Genomic DNA, 16,626 nt, shown 5'->3' with positions numbered 1-16,626 from the left:
CAATCAATCCATCTATTCCTTCCTACATTGCCCATAGTCCTCCATTTTTCTTACATCATGTGCCTATCTAAGAGTCTTGTATGTTCCTATTGTATCAGCTGCTACCAGCTGCCCTGCAGTGTGTTCCAGGCACCCACCGCTCTCCTTTGTTTTCAACCTAATTTTGACATCTTCTCTGAACTTTCCTCCACGTACCTTAAATGGGAGTGCTATAGAACAGAGAGACTGAGGGGTACAAGAACATTATTCACTGAAAATGGCAACACAGCTCGACAAGCTGGTGAAGGAAGTATACGGCATGTTTTGTTTTCATCAGAAGAGGCAATGAGCATGAGTTAGGGTGTTATGTTACAATTGCACAAAACAATGGCAAGGTTCCACCTGGAATATTGTAGAAAAGAAATAAATAAGGTAGTGATGGTACAGAAATGTTTTGTAAGGACAGTGCTCAGACTGGAGGACTTGAGTTACAAGGAGAGTCTGGATAGGCTGGAACTATTTTCTCTGGAATAAAGGTGGCTGAGGGAAGACATTCTAGAGGTGCAAAATTAAGCTAGATGGTCACAGTCTTTCTGCAAGGGTAGGGCAGTTTAAACCTATACAATATAGAGGAAAAGATTTAAAGAGACACAAAAGGAGTGCTTTTCTACAGAGTGAGCTGCCAGAGAAAACAGAAGATGTGGCTACCATTACTAAGGTTTAAATGCTGGTACCATTTAAAGACATGGATAGGAACAATTTAAAAGTATATGAGCCAAAAGCAAGCAAATGGTACCAGCAGAGGAAGGCACCTTGATCAGCATAGATGAGTTGGGTTGAAGGATCAGTTTCCGTGCTGGATATTCTATTACCTGCTTTTAAATTTTGTTTGATATCACTGCTGTGAAATACATGATCACCTTTTGTTGCATTAACAGTTGTTAAATAAAACTGAACTTCTCACAACTCTTGCCACATGATACTGTATAACTTAATTCTGAATGCCAAATTAAAAGAAAATTCATTTAATATTATAAATGTTGAATTCTAAGAACTGCACAAAATAATTGTTAAATAATCCAAACATTTTCATTCAATCTATTCTGGGTTAGGAAATGTACCAATGTCTGTCTGTCTAGGTAACATATCCGATGAGGACCTCGGTGACCATGGTTTTCCATTTAGATCTATCCTTCATTTTTTGGATGACTTCCATTTCCTCGATGTGTAGCCACCTCGCTAGGCTTTTGATGTACATAAGCCAAGGTCTTCCTCTAGGTTTACTCCCTCAATCTTTCCAGAGAGTATGAGTTTTTCTAGTTCATCTTTCTGCATGATGTGTCCCAGGATTCTGAGTTGTCTTTCTCTTATTGTTGTTATGAGTGATCGAACTGCTTGGGCTCTTCTGAGAACTTCTTCATTTGATGTGTGTGTGTGGTCCATGATATTTTTAACATTCTCCTGTAGAACCATAATTCAGCTGCTTCTAGTCTCTTTTCCATTGCTGGAGAAATGGTCCAGCATTCACTTCCATAAGTCAGGATAGAATAAATGTAGCACTGCAGTATTCTGTTTTTAGTGTATGTGCTCATCTTTCTGTCTGTTAATATGGTCTTCATTTTTTGGAAAGCTTCTTTCGCCATTGCTATTCTGTATTTGATATCTGTGTCGCACCTGCCATTACTTGTTATTAGGCTGCCAAGATATTTGAATTTGTTGACTTGTTTGATGTTTGTATTTCTGATCTTGATCACACATTGTGGGATGTTTGTCTTTCTGGAGATGACCATGCTTTCTGTCTTCTTGGTGTTGATTGAGAGGCCTCTGCGATTACTTTCTGCTGCCACTATAGTGAGTAGTTCTTGAAGTTTTGCTTCTGAGTCATCTATTAGTATGATGTCATCAGCACATCTGATGTTATTTATACAGGTTTCCCCCCGCCATCCAAAGGTAGAGCGTTCCTATGAAACGGTTCGTAAGCCAGAATGTCGTAAAGCGAAGAAGCAAATACCATTTATTTACATGGGAAAATTTTGTGAGCGTTAGCAGACCCAAAAATAACCTACCAAATCATGCCAAATAACACATAAAACCTAAAACAACAGTAACATATAGTAAAAGCAAGAATGATATGATAAATACACAGCCTATATAAATTAGAAATACTTCTCTACAACGATTGCCTGAACTGTTCTCCGTAGCGAAAATCTCACGCAAGCGCTCTCGGCAGAAACACGGCGCAAGCGCTCTCCAGTAACCTTTAGGCTATGAAGCTACCAAATCATACCAAATAACACGTAAAAGTACACAGCCAATATAAAGTAGAAATAATGTATGTACAGTGTACTATCACTTACTGGAATTGGGACAGCACCGAGCACACTGATGATGGTGTGTTAAGCTGAGTCGTCGCAGGCTGGGTGGTGCAGTGGCCCCCACCCTCCGGGCCGCCGACTGATACCGATCCGCGAAGAATGCAGCAGTAGCCGGGAGGCACCCAGCACATCTTTAAGAAAAAAGCTGAAATAAACATGCTAATTAATTAGGTGCCACCCGGCACATAATTTTCGGCAGATGCAGCCTCTGATCTGGGCCGATATTTACGTGCCTGGCAGCACCTAATTAATTAGCATGTTTATTTTGGCTTGTTTCTTAAAGATGTGCTGTGTGCCTCCCAGCTATTGCTGCATTCTCCGCGAATCGGTATCTGTCCGTGGTCTGGGGGTTGGCGTGGTGGGACACTGGGGTGTCATCTTGTCGTCTGTTTCCATTAGGGCATCTTCTCGTATGACTGCCCGCCTCGATGTCGAAGGTCGAGGTTCGTTGTCTGTTGTGGCTGATATGGAAGACTTGCTTGACTTTTCAGCCTCGCGCATTTTTCTATCATACAGTTCTTTGTAAGCACTCAAACCATCCTGCAAATATGCCATAAATCGATGTACCCTTTCAAAATTAAAGTCGTACTTTATCATTACTCATTCGGTTTTGATCGTTATCCTTTCCTCTTCCAACTGCATCAGCTCTTCACCTATCTATCATGGGATGCCAAAACCTCTTCAACATCATCTTTGTCAACTTCCACAAGCCAAGCTCACTTTGTCCTTAATTTGTTCACTATGATCGAAACACTTAATTATGCCTAGTTTTACGCTGTGTAACACCCTTACGAGCTCTTTTAGGCTTTTCCGATACCTTAGAACTCATCTTGCAAACGGCTGCTCACAGGCATATGTTTAAGCAATGCTGGCGAGAATGTCGTTCCGAATCCGGGGGAGAGCGGCTGCTCAGGGCGCGCGGCATGCTTTTTTATCGCGCGTTGATTTTTTTTCCGCCCGCTGCCTTTTTTCGTAGCAGTGAAAACACCTTCTGTTAGCGAAAACAGGGAACTAATGTAGGTCTTTCGTAACAGTGAGGTTTCGTTAGGCGAACATTCGAAAAGCGGGGGACACCTGTATTATGGCCTCTAATTGTGAATCCTTTGATGTCTTTGATACTTCTCAAGACATTTTCACTACACAGGTTGAATAAGTCTGGTGAAAAGACACAACCTTGCCTGACTCCTCTCATGATATTCACATACCCACTCACTTCTCCTTCTATTCTGATAGATGCTGTCTGGTCCCAGTATAAATTTCTTAAGAAACGTATATTTTTCCCATCTATGTCAAGATTGTGAAGCATTTCCAGAAGATTTTGCTGTCTGACAGTGTCAAAAGCTTTTGTATGGTCAATGAAACATAGGTAGATGTCTTTTTGTACCTGGATGGCTCGTTCACAGATCATCCATAGCATGAAAATTGCATGTCCGGTTCCAGTGTTTTCCACAAAGCCGCATTGTTCTTTTCTGATTTTTGGTTTTATACAGCGTCTTGCTCTCATCATGATTACTCTGAGAATAATTTTTGCCATGTGGCTCATCAGACTTATTGTATGATGTAACTCACATTCTTTGGAAGTGTGATGAATACTGATTTACTTAAATCATCAGGTATCTCCGCATGATCATAGATTTCATTTGCTACTTCTGTTATTTTCTCTATCCCAAAATCTTCTAAGGCCAGTATCATTTCAACAGCGATGCTGTCTGGACCAGTTGCTCTGTTATGCTTTGTTTTATTCATGGCTGCTTGAATTTCTGATTTTAGAATGCTAGGTCCTTCAAGATTCTTCTTTATGTTTGTTTTTTCTCCTCTTTGGTCTTCAAAAAGTTCTTTTATATATTCTGTCCATCTGTTTAGGATTTCCTCTTTGTTCGTAATTAATGTACCAATGTAGACTATATTTTAACAAAACAAAACATATCCAAACCCCTTTAAATATAAAATTTTGTCATGAGATATTTTTTGCACGAAACTGGTCTTTTTCAGGAATAAATAACACTGAACTCCTTCACATCTTTACATTCCCAAAATTAAATCTGCATATACAAAAACTTATTTGCTCTACTGGTTACTTAGTTGTAAGGAGTAATTTAAAATATGAAGATTATCTATCTATTCACACTTACCTTTTTCTTCCGATTCCCACTTTCCCGTTGCACAGCTTTCATAAGGTGCACCAACCGATCCACAAACGTTTGTTGAGCAGCTAAGAGGGAGCGCATGACTCTCACATTCTTATCACCCTAAAAAGACGCAAAAAAAAAACATTCTGAACAAGTCCCTTATGACACTCCAAGTGAAAATTAATTCTGTTTAATAATTGACCTACAAACAATTTTATCATCAAAGATTTTTATGACAGCAGAGAAATCCAGAAGCTAATATTTATAATTCCCTGTTGAACCATACTTAACCTTTGAATGTTATTTGCATATACTTATAAAACTTTCACTTATTACACAAGGTAAAATTATGGCAGTTTAAATTTCTATTAAGCTGAAATAAGATGATTTGTCTTGTAACGAGTACTGATTTGTAAAAGCATAGCCAATCAGCATACAGTGGATTCCAGTTAGTTAGGACACATTTTTGGCTCAATCAAGTGCCTGCCCCAATTAGCCAAACTTTCATGGAAATAGTTTAAAAAGTATAAAAAGGACAAACTACCATTTAACTGAAAAACAAGTTATTATTTAAATGAAATACAGAACAAATCACAACACTACCAATACTTCTACAATATGACAAAACTGTGAATTAGTTCTTAATAATTATTATTGGAAAAATTTGTCCAGTGTACGCTGACATGTTCTTTTGATTAACTATAAATAAACAAAATGAGCACAGTGCTTTCTGAATAGGTGTCCATCACCCCAAATGGATAATATAACACAAGCATAAGCAACTGACTGTTAAAAACTGTTTGCTCTAAGCACAGTGTAGTGTCTAACAGCCCACAAGAGCATGCGACTGACATTAGTTAGAAATTGTTCAGCAACAGTCTTTTGTCCCAAGTAAGCAGCATAGAATCCCAAATAAACACGGTGAATCCTGGCTATTTTCTTGATTAGTTTTTGTTCTTTAAGTGATGTACCGAATATGCAACTGTGATCCACTCTATTTGTAGTTATCAAGAGAAGGATCAACTGGAATAGTGGTTTCATTATTTCAGATTTTCCATATCTGCAACTCATCACAAAAATAGTGGCAAAATAATGTCTGTAAATCTTTAGTCCCAATCAGAAAAGGTATGCTCTAAAATTAGATGGGTTTTCTGGTTCCATAGGACCAAAATTAGGCCATTCAGCCCATCACATCTGCTCCGTCATTTCATCATGGCTGAACCCGGATCCCAAATCTCATACAACCCTAAACAACTGCACTCTCACCATATGCCCCGGTGCCCCGACCAATAAGGAATCTATCAACTTCTGCTTTGAATGTACCCACGGACTTGGCCTCCACTGCAATCTGTGACACAGCATTCCACAGATTCACTATTCTCTGGCTAAAAAAAATTCCTCCTTACCTCTGTTCTAAAAGGTCACCCCTCAATTTTGAGGCTGTGCCCTCCAGTTCTGGATACCCTTACCAGAGGAAACATCTTCTCCACATCCACCTTATCTACTCATGTCAGCATTTGGTAGGTTTCACTGAAATCCCTACGCATTCTTCTAAATTTCAGTGAGTACAGGCTGAAAGCTGCAAAATACTTCTTGTATGTTAACCCCTTCATTCCTGGAATAATCCTCGTGAACCTCCTGTGGACTCACTCTAATGACAACACATCCTTTCTGAGATAAGAGGCCCAAAACAGTTGACAATACTCTAAGTGCGGCCTGGCTAGTGTCTTATAAAGCTTCAGTTTTATCTCCTTGTTTATATATTCTATGCTCCTTGAAATAAATGCAAACATTGTATTTGCCTTCTTAACCACAGACTCAACCTGTGAATTAACCTTCAGGGAATCTTGCACGAAGACTCTCAAGTTCCTTTTCACCTCTGATGTCTGAATTTTCTCCCCATTTAGATAACAGTCAGCACTATTGTTCCTTTTACCAAAATGCATTATCATACATTTCCCAACACTGTATTCCATCTGCCATTTTTTTGCCCATTCTTACAATTTGTCTAAGGCCTGCTGCAATCACATTGCTTCCTCAGCATTACTTACCCCTTCACCTTTCTTTGTATTATCCACAAACTCTGCCACAAAGCTATCAATTCCACTATCTAAATTATTGACAAACAATGTGAAAAGTAATGGTCCCAATACTGACCCCTGAGGAACACAAGTCACAGGCAGCCAACTAGAAAAGGCCCCCTTTATTTCCATTTACTGGCTCTTGCTCATCAGCCACTCCTCTATCCATGCTGGTACCTGTTCTGTAACATGTGAGGCACCTTATCAAATGCCTTCTGAAAATCCAAGTAAATGATATCCAAGCAAAACGCACAACATGCCAGAGGAACTCAACAGACCAGGCAGCATCTATGGAAAAAAAGTACAGTTGACGTTTTGGGCCAAAGCCCTTCAACAAGACTGGAGAGAAAAAGATGAGGAGTAGATTTAAAAGGTGGAGGTAGGGGACAGAGAATCATCAGGTGATAGGTGAAACCAGGAGGGGGCGGGACGAAGTAAAGAGCTGAGAAGTTGATTGGTGAGACAAAAGAACATGGAAGAAAGAAAAAGGTGAAAGGAGCACCAGAGGGAGGCAATTGGTGGGCAAGGAGATGAGGAGAGAGAGAGAGAACAGGACTGGAAATGGAAAATGGGAGGGGGTGTGGGAGGCATTACTGGAAGTTTGAGAAATCAATGTTCATGCCTTCAGGTTGGAGGCTACCCAAACGGAATACAAGATATTGCTCCTCCAACCTAAGTGTGGCCTCATCACGACAGTGGAGGAGGCCATAGATGGACATATTGGAATGGGAATGGGAAGTGTAATTAAAATGGGTGGCCACTGGGAGATCCCGCTTGCTCTGGTGGACGGAGTGTAGATGCTCGGCAAAGCAGTCTTCCAATCTATGTCGGGTCTCACCGATATACAGGAGAGCAAAAATGACACCAGCAGACTCACAGATGAAGTGTTGCATCACCTGAAAGGACTGTTTAGGGCCCTGAGTGGTAGTGAGGGAGGAGGTGTAGGGGCAGGTGTAGAACATGTTCTGCTTGCAAGGATAAGTGCCAGGAGAGAGATCAGTGGGAAGGGACGAATGGATAAAGGAGCTGCGCAGGGAGCGATTCTTGTGGAAAGCAGAAATGGGGGGGGGGTGGGGAGAGAGGGAAAGATGCACTTGGTGGTGGGATCCTGTTGGAGGTGGCGGAAGCTTCGGAGAGTTATGTATTAAGTGCTGGACACAGAGGCTAGTGGGGTGGTAGGTGAGGACAAGAGGAACCCTATCCCTGGTAAGGTGGCCAGAAGATGGGCTAAGAGCAGATGTGCGTAGAATGGAAGAGATGTGGCTGAGGGCAGTGTTGATGGTGGACGAACAGAAGCCCCTTACCTTGAAAAAGGAGGACTTCTCCTTTGTTCTATAATGAAAAGCATCATCCTGAGAGCAGATGAGGTGGGAACAGAGGAATTGAGAGAAGAAGATGGCGTTTTTACAAGTAGTAGGGTGGGTCTAGGTGTAGTCCACATAGCTGTGGGTTTGGAATAGACATCGGTGGATAAGCTGTCTCCAGAGATAGAGGCAATGAGATCGAGAAAGGGAAGGGAGGTGTCGGAAACGGACTAGGTAAATTTGAGGGCAGGATGGAAGTTGGAGGCAAAATGGATGAAGCTGACAAGTTCAGCACAGGTACAGGAAGCAGCACCAATGCAGTCGTTGATGTAGCATCGGAAAAGTGCAGGACGGTCACTAGTGTAGGCTTGGAACATAGACTGTTCTACATAGCTGACAAAGGCAGGCATAGCTGGGACCCATGCAAGTGCCCATGGCTACCCCTTTTGTTTGAAGGAAGTGGGGGGAGCCAAAGGAGAAATTATTAAGAGTGAGAACAAGTTTCCCTATGCGGAGGAGAGTGGTGGTGGGGAACTGGTTAGGACTGATGTCCAGAAAACAAAACGGAGAGCTTTGAGCCCTTCCTGGTGGGGGATGGAGATACATAGGGACTGGACATCCATAGTAAAAAATCTAACAGATGTGTCAGACAAGATTTCCCTTCACAGAAACCATGCTGACTGAGTTATTTTATCACTAATTTTCAAGTATCCCGAAACCTCATCCTTAGTAATGGACTCCAACACTTTCCCAATCACTAAAGTTAGGCAAAATGGCCTATGATTTCCTCTCTTTTTTCTTCCTCCCTTTTTAAAATGAGTGGAGTGACATTTGCCAGTCCTCCGGGACCATGCCAAAATCAAGTGATTCTTGAAGGATCATGACCAACGCATCCATTATGTCTTCCGCAACTCCTCTCAGAACTCAGGGATGTAGTCCATCTGGTCCAGGTGACTTATCCACCTTAAGATCTTTCAGTTTGCCTGGCACTTTTTCCTTTGCAATAGCAATGACACTCACTCCTGTTCCCTGACACTCACAGACCTCTGGCATACAGCTAATAAAGACTGAAGCAAAGTACTTGTTAAGTTCATCTGCCATTTCTTTGTCCCCCATTACTACCTCATCAGCATCATTTTTCAGTGGTCTAATATCAACTCTCACTTCCATTTTATTCTTTATATAATTCAAAAAATGATTAGTATTCTGCTTTATATTATCGGCTACTCTGCCCTCATATTTCATCTTTTCCCTTCGTATAGCTTTTTAGTTGCCTTTTGTTGGATTTTAAAAGCTTCTCAATAATCCAACTTCCCACTCACTTTTGCTACCTTTGCTTGGCTTTCATGCAGTCCTCAACTTCCCTGTCAGCCACAGTTGCCTAGTCCTGCCATTTGAGAACTACTTCTTCTGTGGGGCATATCTATCCTGGCCATGTGAACTACTTCCAGAAACTTCAGCCACCTCTGTTCTGCATCATCCCCGCCAGTATCCCCCTCCAATCCTCTGGGCAAGCACCTCTCTCATGCCTCTGTAATTCTCCTTATTCCATTGCAATACTGATACAGGTAACTTATACTTCTCCCTCTCAAATTGCAGTACGAATTCAATCATATTATGACCACTGCCTCCAAAGGGTTCCTTTACATTAAACTGATTAATAAAATCTGGGTTATTACACAGAGTGCGCACCAACTTTTTGTTATCTCTAACATCTTCTCAGCTACTATACTATAAACCCATTTGTCACCGTCTCTCCTGTCATTCCTTTACCATTTCTCTTTTGTTCTTTTTCTGCCATGCACCACTCTGCATTGTTCATTGCATCTTAAACTTTTTCCCTAACTTTCCCAGTTCCAATGCAGTCATTAGGACACAACTCCATTTTTCATACTAGAGACATTACTTAACCTAGAGTTATTTCCAGCATGTTTTCTGTTTTACTTTCATTCTTCTAGTTCTGCTATATTTTGTTTTTACATTTTCTTTAAACATGTCCTTACCTTCCAAAATACAAAACCACTCTTCTCATAGTTAATTATTTAACACAAATTTTGAATTAAATAATTAAGATATCATACCTTTAGCAAGGCTTGACTAAATCTCCTCATTACATTCAAGTACATTTCATGAGTTTTAGGGTCACGCAGTTGAGTGTCCTGATCTTCACATTCTACAATAACATACCTTGGAGAATGAGAAACAATTTTGTTTGAGAAAATCTATTTGAATAGCAAGCCCAAAACATTACTGCCTCTAATGCAAATATATTATTTCTTAGAAAAAAAGACTAAAGTTTTACCCAATACTTCAGGTGTGGTCTTGCCAATGCCTGTGTAGTGGCAGTAAGACTTTTATATATACTCCAACCCAGGGATGGCAAACCTTTTAAGGGTGTTTGCCCAAATAGGTAATGATTTTCTAAAATATTCTCTTGCATGCCATGGTAATTTTGACCAGAGATTATCAGCAATTAATTTCTAAAGATTAAAAATAAGCCTGATGTCACATGTACATCGATACAATACATAAGAATACCAATAATGATAGAATTTAAGGAAAAAGACGAGTTCTGTTGCTTATTTACATGTAGTCATTTTTTAACCATTAATAAAAATATTAAAGACATATTGAAATAAATGAAGCATTTTAGAAAACCTGTTCAAAGATTATTAATATTAATCTTTTAAAAAGAGAATTGAAACATATTTTAAATAGTATTGTTATTGTAACTATTTCCTATCCAAGTACTGATGTGTACACCAGGTCACAGAGAATTTCAAAACTTATTATCCAACATTTCATGTTCTCCCAATTGTCTAGCTAGTGCCAAGATGGTGTGAGAACTTTCCTATAAAAAACATCCCACTGCTCTCAGGTTTTAAAAAAAATCATCTGCTGCTTCACTTGGCAGTAAAAATAACCGTTATGTATCTTATAATTATAGGTGGGATTTAAAGAAGCGAGAGGCAGCACGGTATATTGTGTGCCAACATAAATTTAGCATTTGCCATCTTGGACATGCATGCCAGAAGTTTGCCATCCCTATTCTAGCCCCTTTGAACAAAGATTCATACTCAAGACGTTAACTTTCTATCTTTTATGCTATATTGATCACTCTGAGCAGTGACACTCTACTGCAAGTTCAAGCAATTTTTTTTCTACTCTTCTCAAATTAGCTTAGAGGTAGGATGGACAGAATGGTGGTTGAATGTTTTTTCTCAAAATGGAAACTGTTGACTAGCGGTATGCCATAGAGGTCAGTGTTGGAATTTTTATTATTTGGGGGTGCCACAGTAGCGTAGCAGTTAGCGTGAAACTTTAACAGCCTGTAGCATCGGAGTTTGGAGTTCAATTCCAATGTCATCTATAAAGAGTTTCTAGTCCTCCCTGTGGAATGTGTAGGTTTTCTCCAGATGCTCTAGTTTCCTCCCACAGTCCAAAGACATATGGGTTAGAATATTAACAGGTCATTGTAATTTTTCCTGTAATTAGGGTTAGGTTAAATCAGGGGCTGCTGGGCAGCTTGGATCAAGGGGCGAGAATGGTCTACTCTGCGCAGTATCTCAATAAATAAATGGCTTGGACGCAAATGCACAAAGCTTGGTCATTAAGTTTGTGAATAATATAACAGAAGGAGCTGTGATTGACAATGAAGGTAGATTACAAGGGGATATTGATCAGTTCGTAAAGTAGCCAAAGGAAGTGTGAGGTGAGGCATTTTGGAATGTCAAACCAGAGGAGGACTTGTACTATGAATGGTATGACAGAGTATGATGGAACAAAGGGACGAGGGAGTACAAGTACATAGTTTGTTGAAAGTTGTGTCACACGTGGATAGGGTGATGAAAAAGGCACTTAGCATATTCATCATCATCATGTGCCACATCATATGATGTGGGCGATCATGATCTTGATGATTGCTCTTAGCAAATTTTTCCACCGAAGTGGTTTGCCATTCCCTTCTTCTGGATAGCGTCTTTACAAGATAAGATAACCATTATCAATAGTCTTCAGAGAACGTCCTCCAGGCGTCAGTGGTTGCATTACCAGGACTTGTGTTTAGCACACCTGCCTTCATAATCAGGGCACTGATTACGGGAGCTGGGATGTTATGTTTCCGTTGTATACGTTATTGGTGAGGCCACACTTAGAGTACTGAATACAGTTTTTGTCCCCCGTTATAGAAAAGACGCGGGTAAACATGATAAGAATGCAGTAAAGATTTACAAAGATGTTGCCAGATCTAGTGGGCTTGAATTATATGGAGAGGTTAGATCTTTATTCCTTGAAAGGTAGGAGAATGAGCAACGACCATTTAGAAATGTTTAAAATGATGAGAGCCACAGATAAGGTGGACTGTAGCAGTTTTCTTCCCAGGGTAGGGGTATCCAAATCTAAAGGCCATTGGCTCAGCTATTGTTTTTCTTATGCTTGTCATCATCTAAATATTTTTCTGAGACACTATAAAATATGATGCATGCTAATTTCTTAATTTCTGAGCATATATTTCATTTGCAGCAAAAACAGAACCTCATACTTCCCTGAATTAATGGCAATTGGAAGCTCACTTCCAAACAAAGGAAAAGCAAACCAAATAAGGGAACATCATATTAATTACAGGAAAAATTAACAGAAACATAGAAAACCTACAGCATAACACGGACCCCTCGGTCCACAATGCTGTGCCGAACATGTACCTACCTTAAAAATTACCTAGGGTTACCCATAGCCCTCAGTTTTTCTAAGCTCCATGTACCTATCCAGGAGACTCTTAAAAGACCCTATTGTATCCACCTCCACCACCGTCGCTGGCAGCCCATTCCATGCACTCACCACTCTCTGCGTAAAAAACTTCCCTGACATCTTCTCTGTATCTACTTCCAAGTACTTTAAAACTGTGTCCTCTTATGTTAGCCATTTCAGCCCTGGGAAAAAGCCTCTGACTACCCACATGATCAATGCTACTCATCATCTTATATACCTCTATCAGGTCACCTCTCATCCTCCATTGCTCCAAGAAAAAACCGAGTTCACTCAACCTATTCTTATAAGGCATGCTCCCCAATCCAGGTGACGTCCTTGTAAATCGCTTCTGCACTCTTTCTATAGTTTCCACATCCTTCCTGTAGTGAGGTGACTAGAACTGAGCACAGTACTCCAAGTGGGATCTGACCAGGGTCCTATATAGCTGTGACATTACCTCTCGGCTCTTGAACTCAACCCCATGGTTGATGAAGGCCAATGCTTTGAGTGTCTTATGGACTCTGACCCCAAGATCCCTCTGATCCTCTACACTGCCAAGAGTCTTACCATTAATACTATATTCTGCCATCAGATTTGACCTACCAAGATGAACCACCTCACTTATCTGGGCTGAACTCCATCTGCCACTTCTCAGCCCAGTTTTGCATCCTATCACTGTCCCGCTTTAACCTCTGACAGCCTGCACACTATCCACAACACCTCCAACCTTTGTGTCATCAGCAAATTTTCTAACCCTATCCCTCCACTTCCTCATCCAGGTCACTTATAAACATCACGAAGAGAAGGGGTCCCAGAACAGATCCCCGAGGCACACCGTTAGTCACCGACCTCTATGCAGAATATGACTTGGCTACAACCACTCTTTATCTTCTGTTGGCAAGCCAATTCTGGATCCACAAAGCAAGGTCCCCTTGGATCTCATGCCTTCTTACTTTCTCAATCAACCTTGCGTGGGGTACCTTATCAAATGCCTTGCTGAAATCCATATACATTACATCTACTGCTCTACCTTCAGCAAAATGTTTAGACACATCCTCAAAAAATTCAGTCAGGCTCATAAGGCACGACTTGCCTTTGACAAAGCCATGCTGACTATTCCTAATCATATTAGTCCTCTCCAAATGTTCATAAATCCTGCCTCCCAGGATCTTCATCAATTTACGAACAACTGAAGTAAGACTCACTGGTCTATAATTTCCTGGGCTATCTTTATGCCCTTTCTTGAATAAGGGAACAACATCTGCAACACTCCAATCCCCATTGATGATACAAAGATCATTGTCAGAGGCTCAGCAATCTCCTTGCTCACCTCCCACAGTAGCCTGGGATATATCTCGTCTGGTCCCGGTGATTTAGATTAGATTAGATTATGAGGACACTCAGTCCTCGTTTATTGTCATTTAGAAATGACAATAAGTCATTTAGACTTATCCAACTTGATGCTTTCCAAAAGCTCCAGCACATCCTCTTTCTTAATGTCTATATGCTCAAGTTTTTTAGTCTGCTGCAAGTCATCCCTATAATAGCTAACATCCTTTTCTGTAGTGAATACTGAAGCAAAGTATTCATTAAGTACCTCTGCTACCATACACATTTTTCCACTGTCACACTTGATTGGTCCTACTCTCTCACGTCTTATCCTCTTGCTCTTCACGTACTTGTAGAATGCCTCAGGGTTTTCCTTAAACCTGATCATCAAGGCCTTCTCATGGCTCCTTCTGGTTCTCCTAATTTCATTTCTTAAGCTCCTTCCTGCTCATCATATAATTTTCTAGATCTACCATTACCTAGTTTTTTGAACCTTTCGTAAGCTTTTCTTTTCTTCTTGACTAGATTTTCAACAGATTTTGTACACCATGGCTCCTGCACCCTACCATCCTTTCCCTGTCTCATTGGACTGTACCTATGCAGAACATCACGCAAATATTCCCTGAACATGTGTCACATTTCTGCCGTACATTTCCCTGAGAACATCTGCTCCCAGTTTAAACTTCCAAGTTCCTGCCTGACAACTTCATATTTCACCTTACTCCAATTAAACGTTTTCCTAACTTGTCTGCTCCTATCCCTCTCCAATGCTATGGTAAGGGAGATAGAATTGTGATCACCATCTCCAAAATGCTCTCCCACTGAAAGACCTGACACCTGACCAGGTTCATTTCCCAATAGCAGATCAAGTACAGCCTCTCCTCTTGTAGGCTTATCTACGTAATATTGTGCCAGGAAACCTTCTTGTACACACCGAACAAACTCTACCCCATCTAAACCCTTTGCTCCAGGAGATGCCAATCAATATTGGGGAAACTAAAATCTCGGATCACCACAACCCTGTTATTATTGCACCGTTCCAGAATCTGTCTCCCTATCTGCTCCTCGATGTCCCTGTTACTATTGGGTGGCCTATAAAAAACACAAAGTAGAGTTATTGACCCCTTCCTTTTCTAACTTCCACCCACCAAGACTCAGTAGACAACCTCTCCATGACTTCCTCCTTTTCTGCAGCCGTGACACTGTCTCTGATCAGCAGTGCCACGTCCCCACCTCTTTTGCCTCCCTCCCTGTCCTTTCTGAAAATCTAAAGCCTGGCACTCTAAGTAGCCATTCCCGCCTCTGAGCCATACAAATCTCTGTAATGGCCACAACATCCATGCTCTAATCTCATCCGCTTTGTTCATGATACTCCTTACATTAAGATAGACACATCTCAAAGCATCAATTTGATGCAAGATACTCTTACTTAGGTCTCAATTTCAAAGTGAACTAATGTATGCAAAAATATATTATAACAAAGATAAAATCATATGAATGTCAAAAAAGTTGTTCACTTACCAATATAAATAGTTTGCCAGAGTAGAATTCCTACAGGCTCGTGATATCAGAAATGCACAGAGGTCTTGCTAAAGAAGGAAAGAAGAAATAACACAACTCAACTATTAATTCAATGAATTCAATGCATTATTTGACATAGCATTAGCAATTCGACTTTTATAGCAAAGGTTTGCTTGTTCCAATTAGCATTTAAGCATTTAAAGTTCCTTTTCCCACAGTCATCATATTCTATTTGACTTTTCATATTCTACCATGTTATTTTCCCAAAATCAGGTATATTATCACCAACATGTGTCGTGAAATTTGTTTTGTTGCAGCAGGACAGTGCAAGATATTAAAAAAATACCATAAGTTGCAATAAGAAATAAAATCAATAAATAGTGCAAAAGAGGAATAGTAATGTAATATACATGGACCATTCAGAAATCCGCTGGGAGAGGGGCAGAAGCTGTTCCTAAAATGTTGAGTGTACATCAACAAGCTCCTGGACCTCATTCCTGATGATAGTAATAGAAGAGTGCATATCCCACATTCCGAGGATCCTTAATGATGGATGCTGCCTTCCTGAAGCTTTGGATTGTGAAATTGCTGTTGATGAAGCTGCCTGTGCGTACAATTCTCTGCAGCCTCTTATGATCATGTCCATTGAAGCCTCCAAGTGGTGATTCAGCCAGTCTGAATTTTTCCATGGTACAAATGTAGAAATCTGTGGGTCTTTGGTGACATACCAAATCACCTCAATTTCCTACTGCCAAACCTTCCTTGTGATTGCACCAATACACTGGGCCCAGGATCCATTGTTTGATATGTCAACGCCCAGGAATTTGAAACTGTTCACCCTGTTGACTCCTCAATGAGGCCTGTTGTGTGTTCTCCTGACTTCCGCTTCCTGAGGTCCACAATCACTTCTGTGGTCTTGCTGATATTGAAGACAAGGCTGTTGTTAATACACCACTTAACTAGCTGATCAGTTCTACTCTGTCTACTCTGAGATTCTATCAACAGTGGTGCCATCAGCAAATTTATAGATGGCATTTAAGCTGTGCTTATCCACACAGTTACAAGCGTAGAGAGAGTAGAGCAATGGGTTAACTGTGCATCACCTGTGTCAATTGTCAGTAAGGAGGAGATGTTATTACCAATCCACACTCTCTATGGTCTC

General features: G+C 40.6%; 1 protein-coding gene across 2 annotated transcripts in view; it reads right to left on the bottom strand.

The window, feature by feature from the left end:
• Positions 1-16,626, bottom strand: part of pik3c3 (phosphatidylinositol 3-kinase, catalytic subunit type 3) — a 137,279-nt gene that overhangs the window by 64,137 nt on the left and 56,516 nt on the right. For both annotated transcript variants that reach the window (XM_072252439.1, XM_072252437.1), the window contains exons 13-15: positions 15,465-15,532; positions 9,950-10,055; positions 4,487-4,603 (exon numbers count right to left, since the gene is read on the bottom strand). In XM_072252439.1, coding sequence (XP_072108540.1) covers positions 4,487-4,603; positions 9,950-10,055; positions 15,465-15,532 — 291 coding nt within the window. The remainder of the gene's footprint in view (positions 1-4,486; positions 4,604-9,949; positions 10,056-15,464; positions 15,533-16,626) is intronic.

Source organism: Mobula birostris, chromosome 3 (genome assembly GCF_030028105.1).
Source record: "Mobula birostris isolate sMobBir1 chromosome 3, sMobBir1.hap1, whole genome shotgun sequence".
NCBI lineage: Eukaryota > Metazoa > Chordata > Chondrichthyes > Myliobatiformes > Myliobatidae > Mobula > Mobula birostris.
The sequence above is the reverse complement of the archived record's forward strand: the minus strand, read 5'-3'. Positions and strand labels throughout refer to the sequence as shown.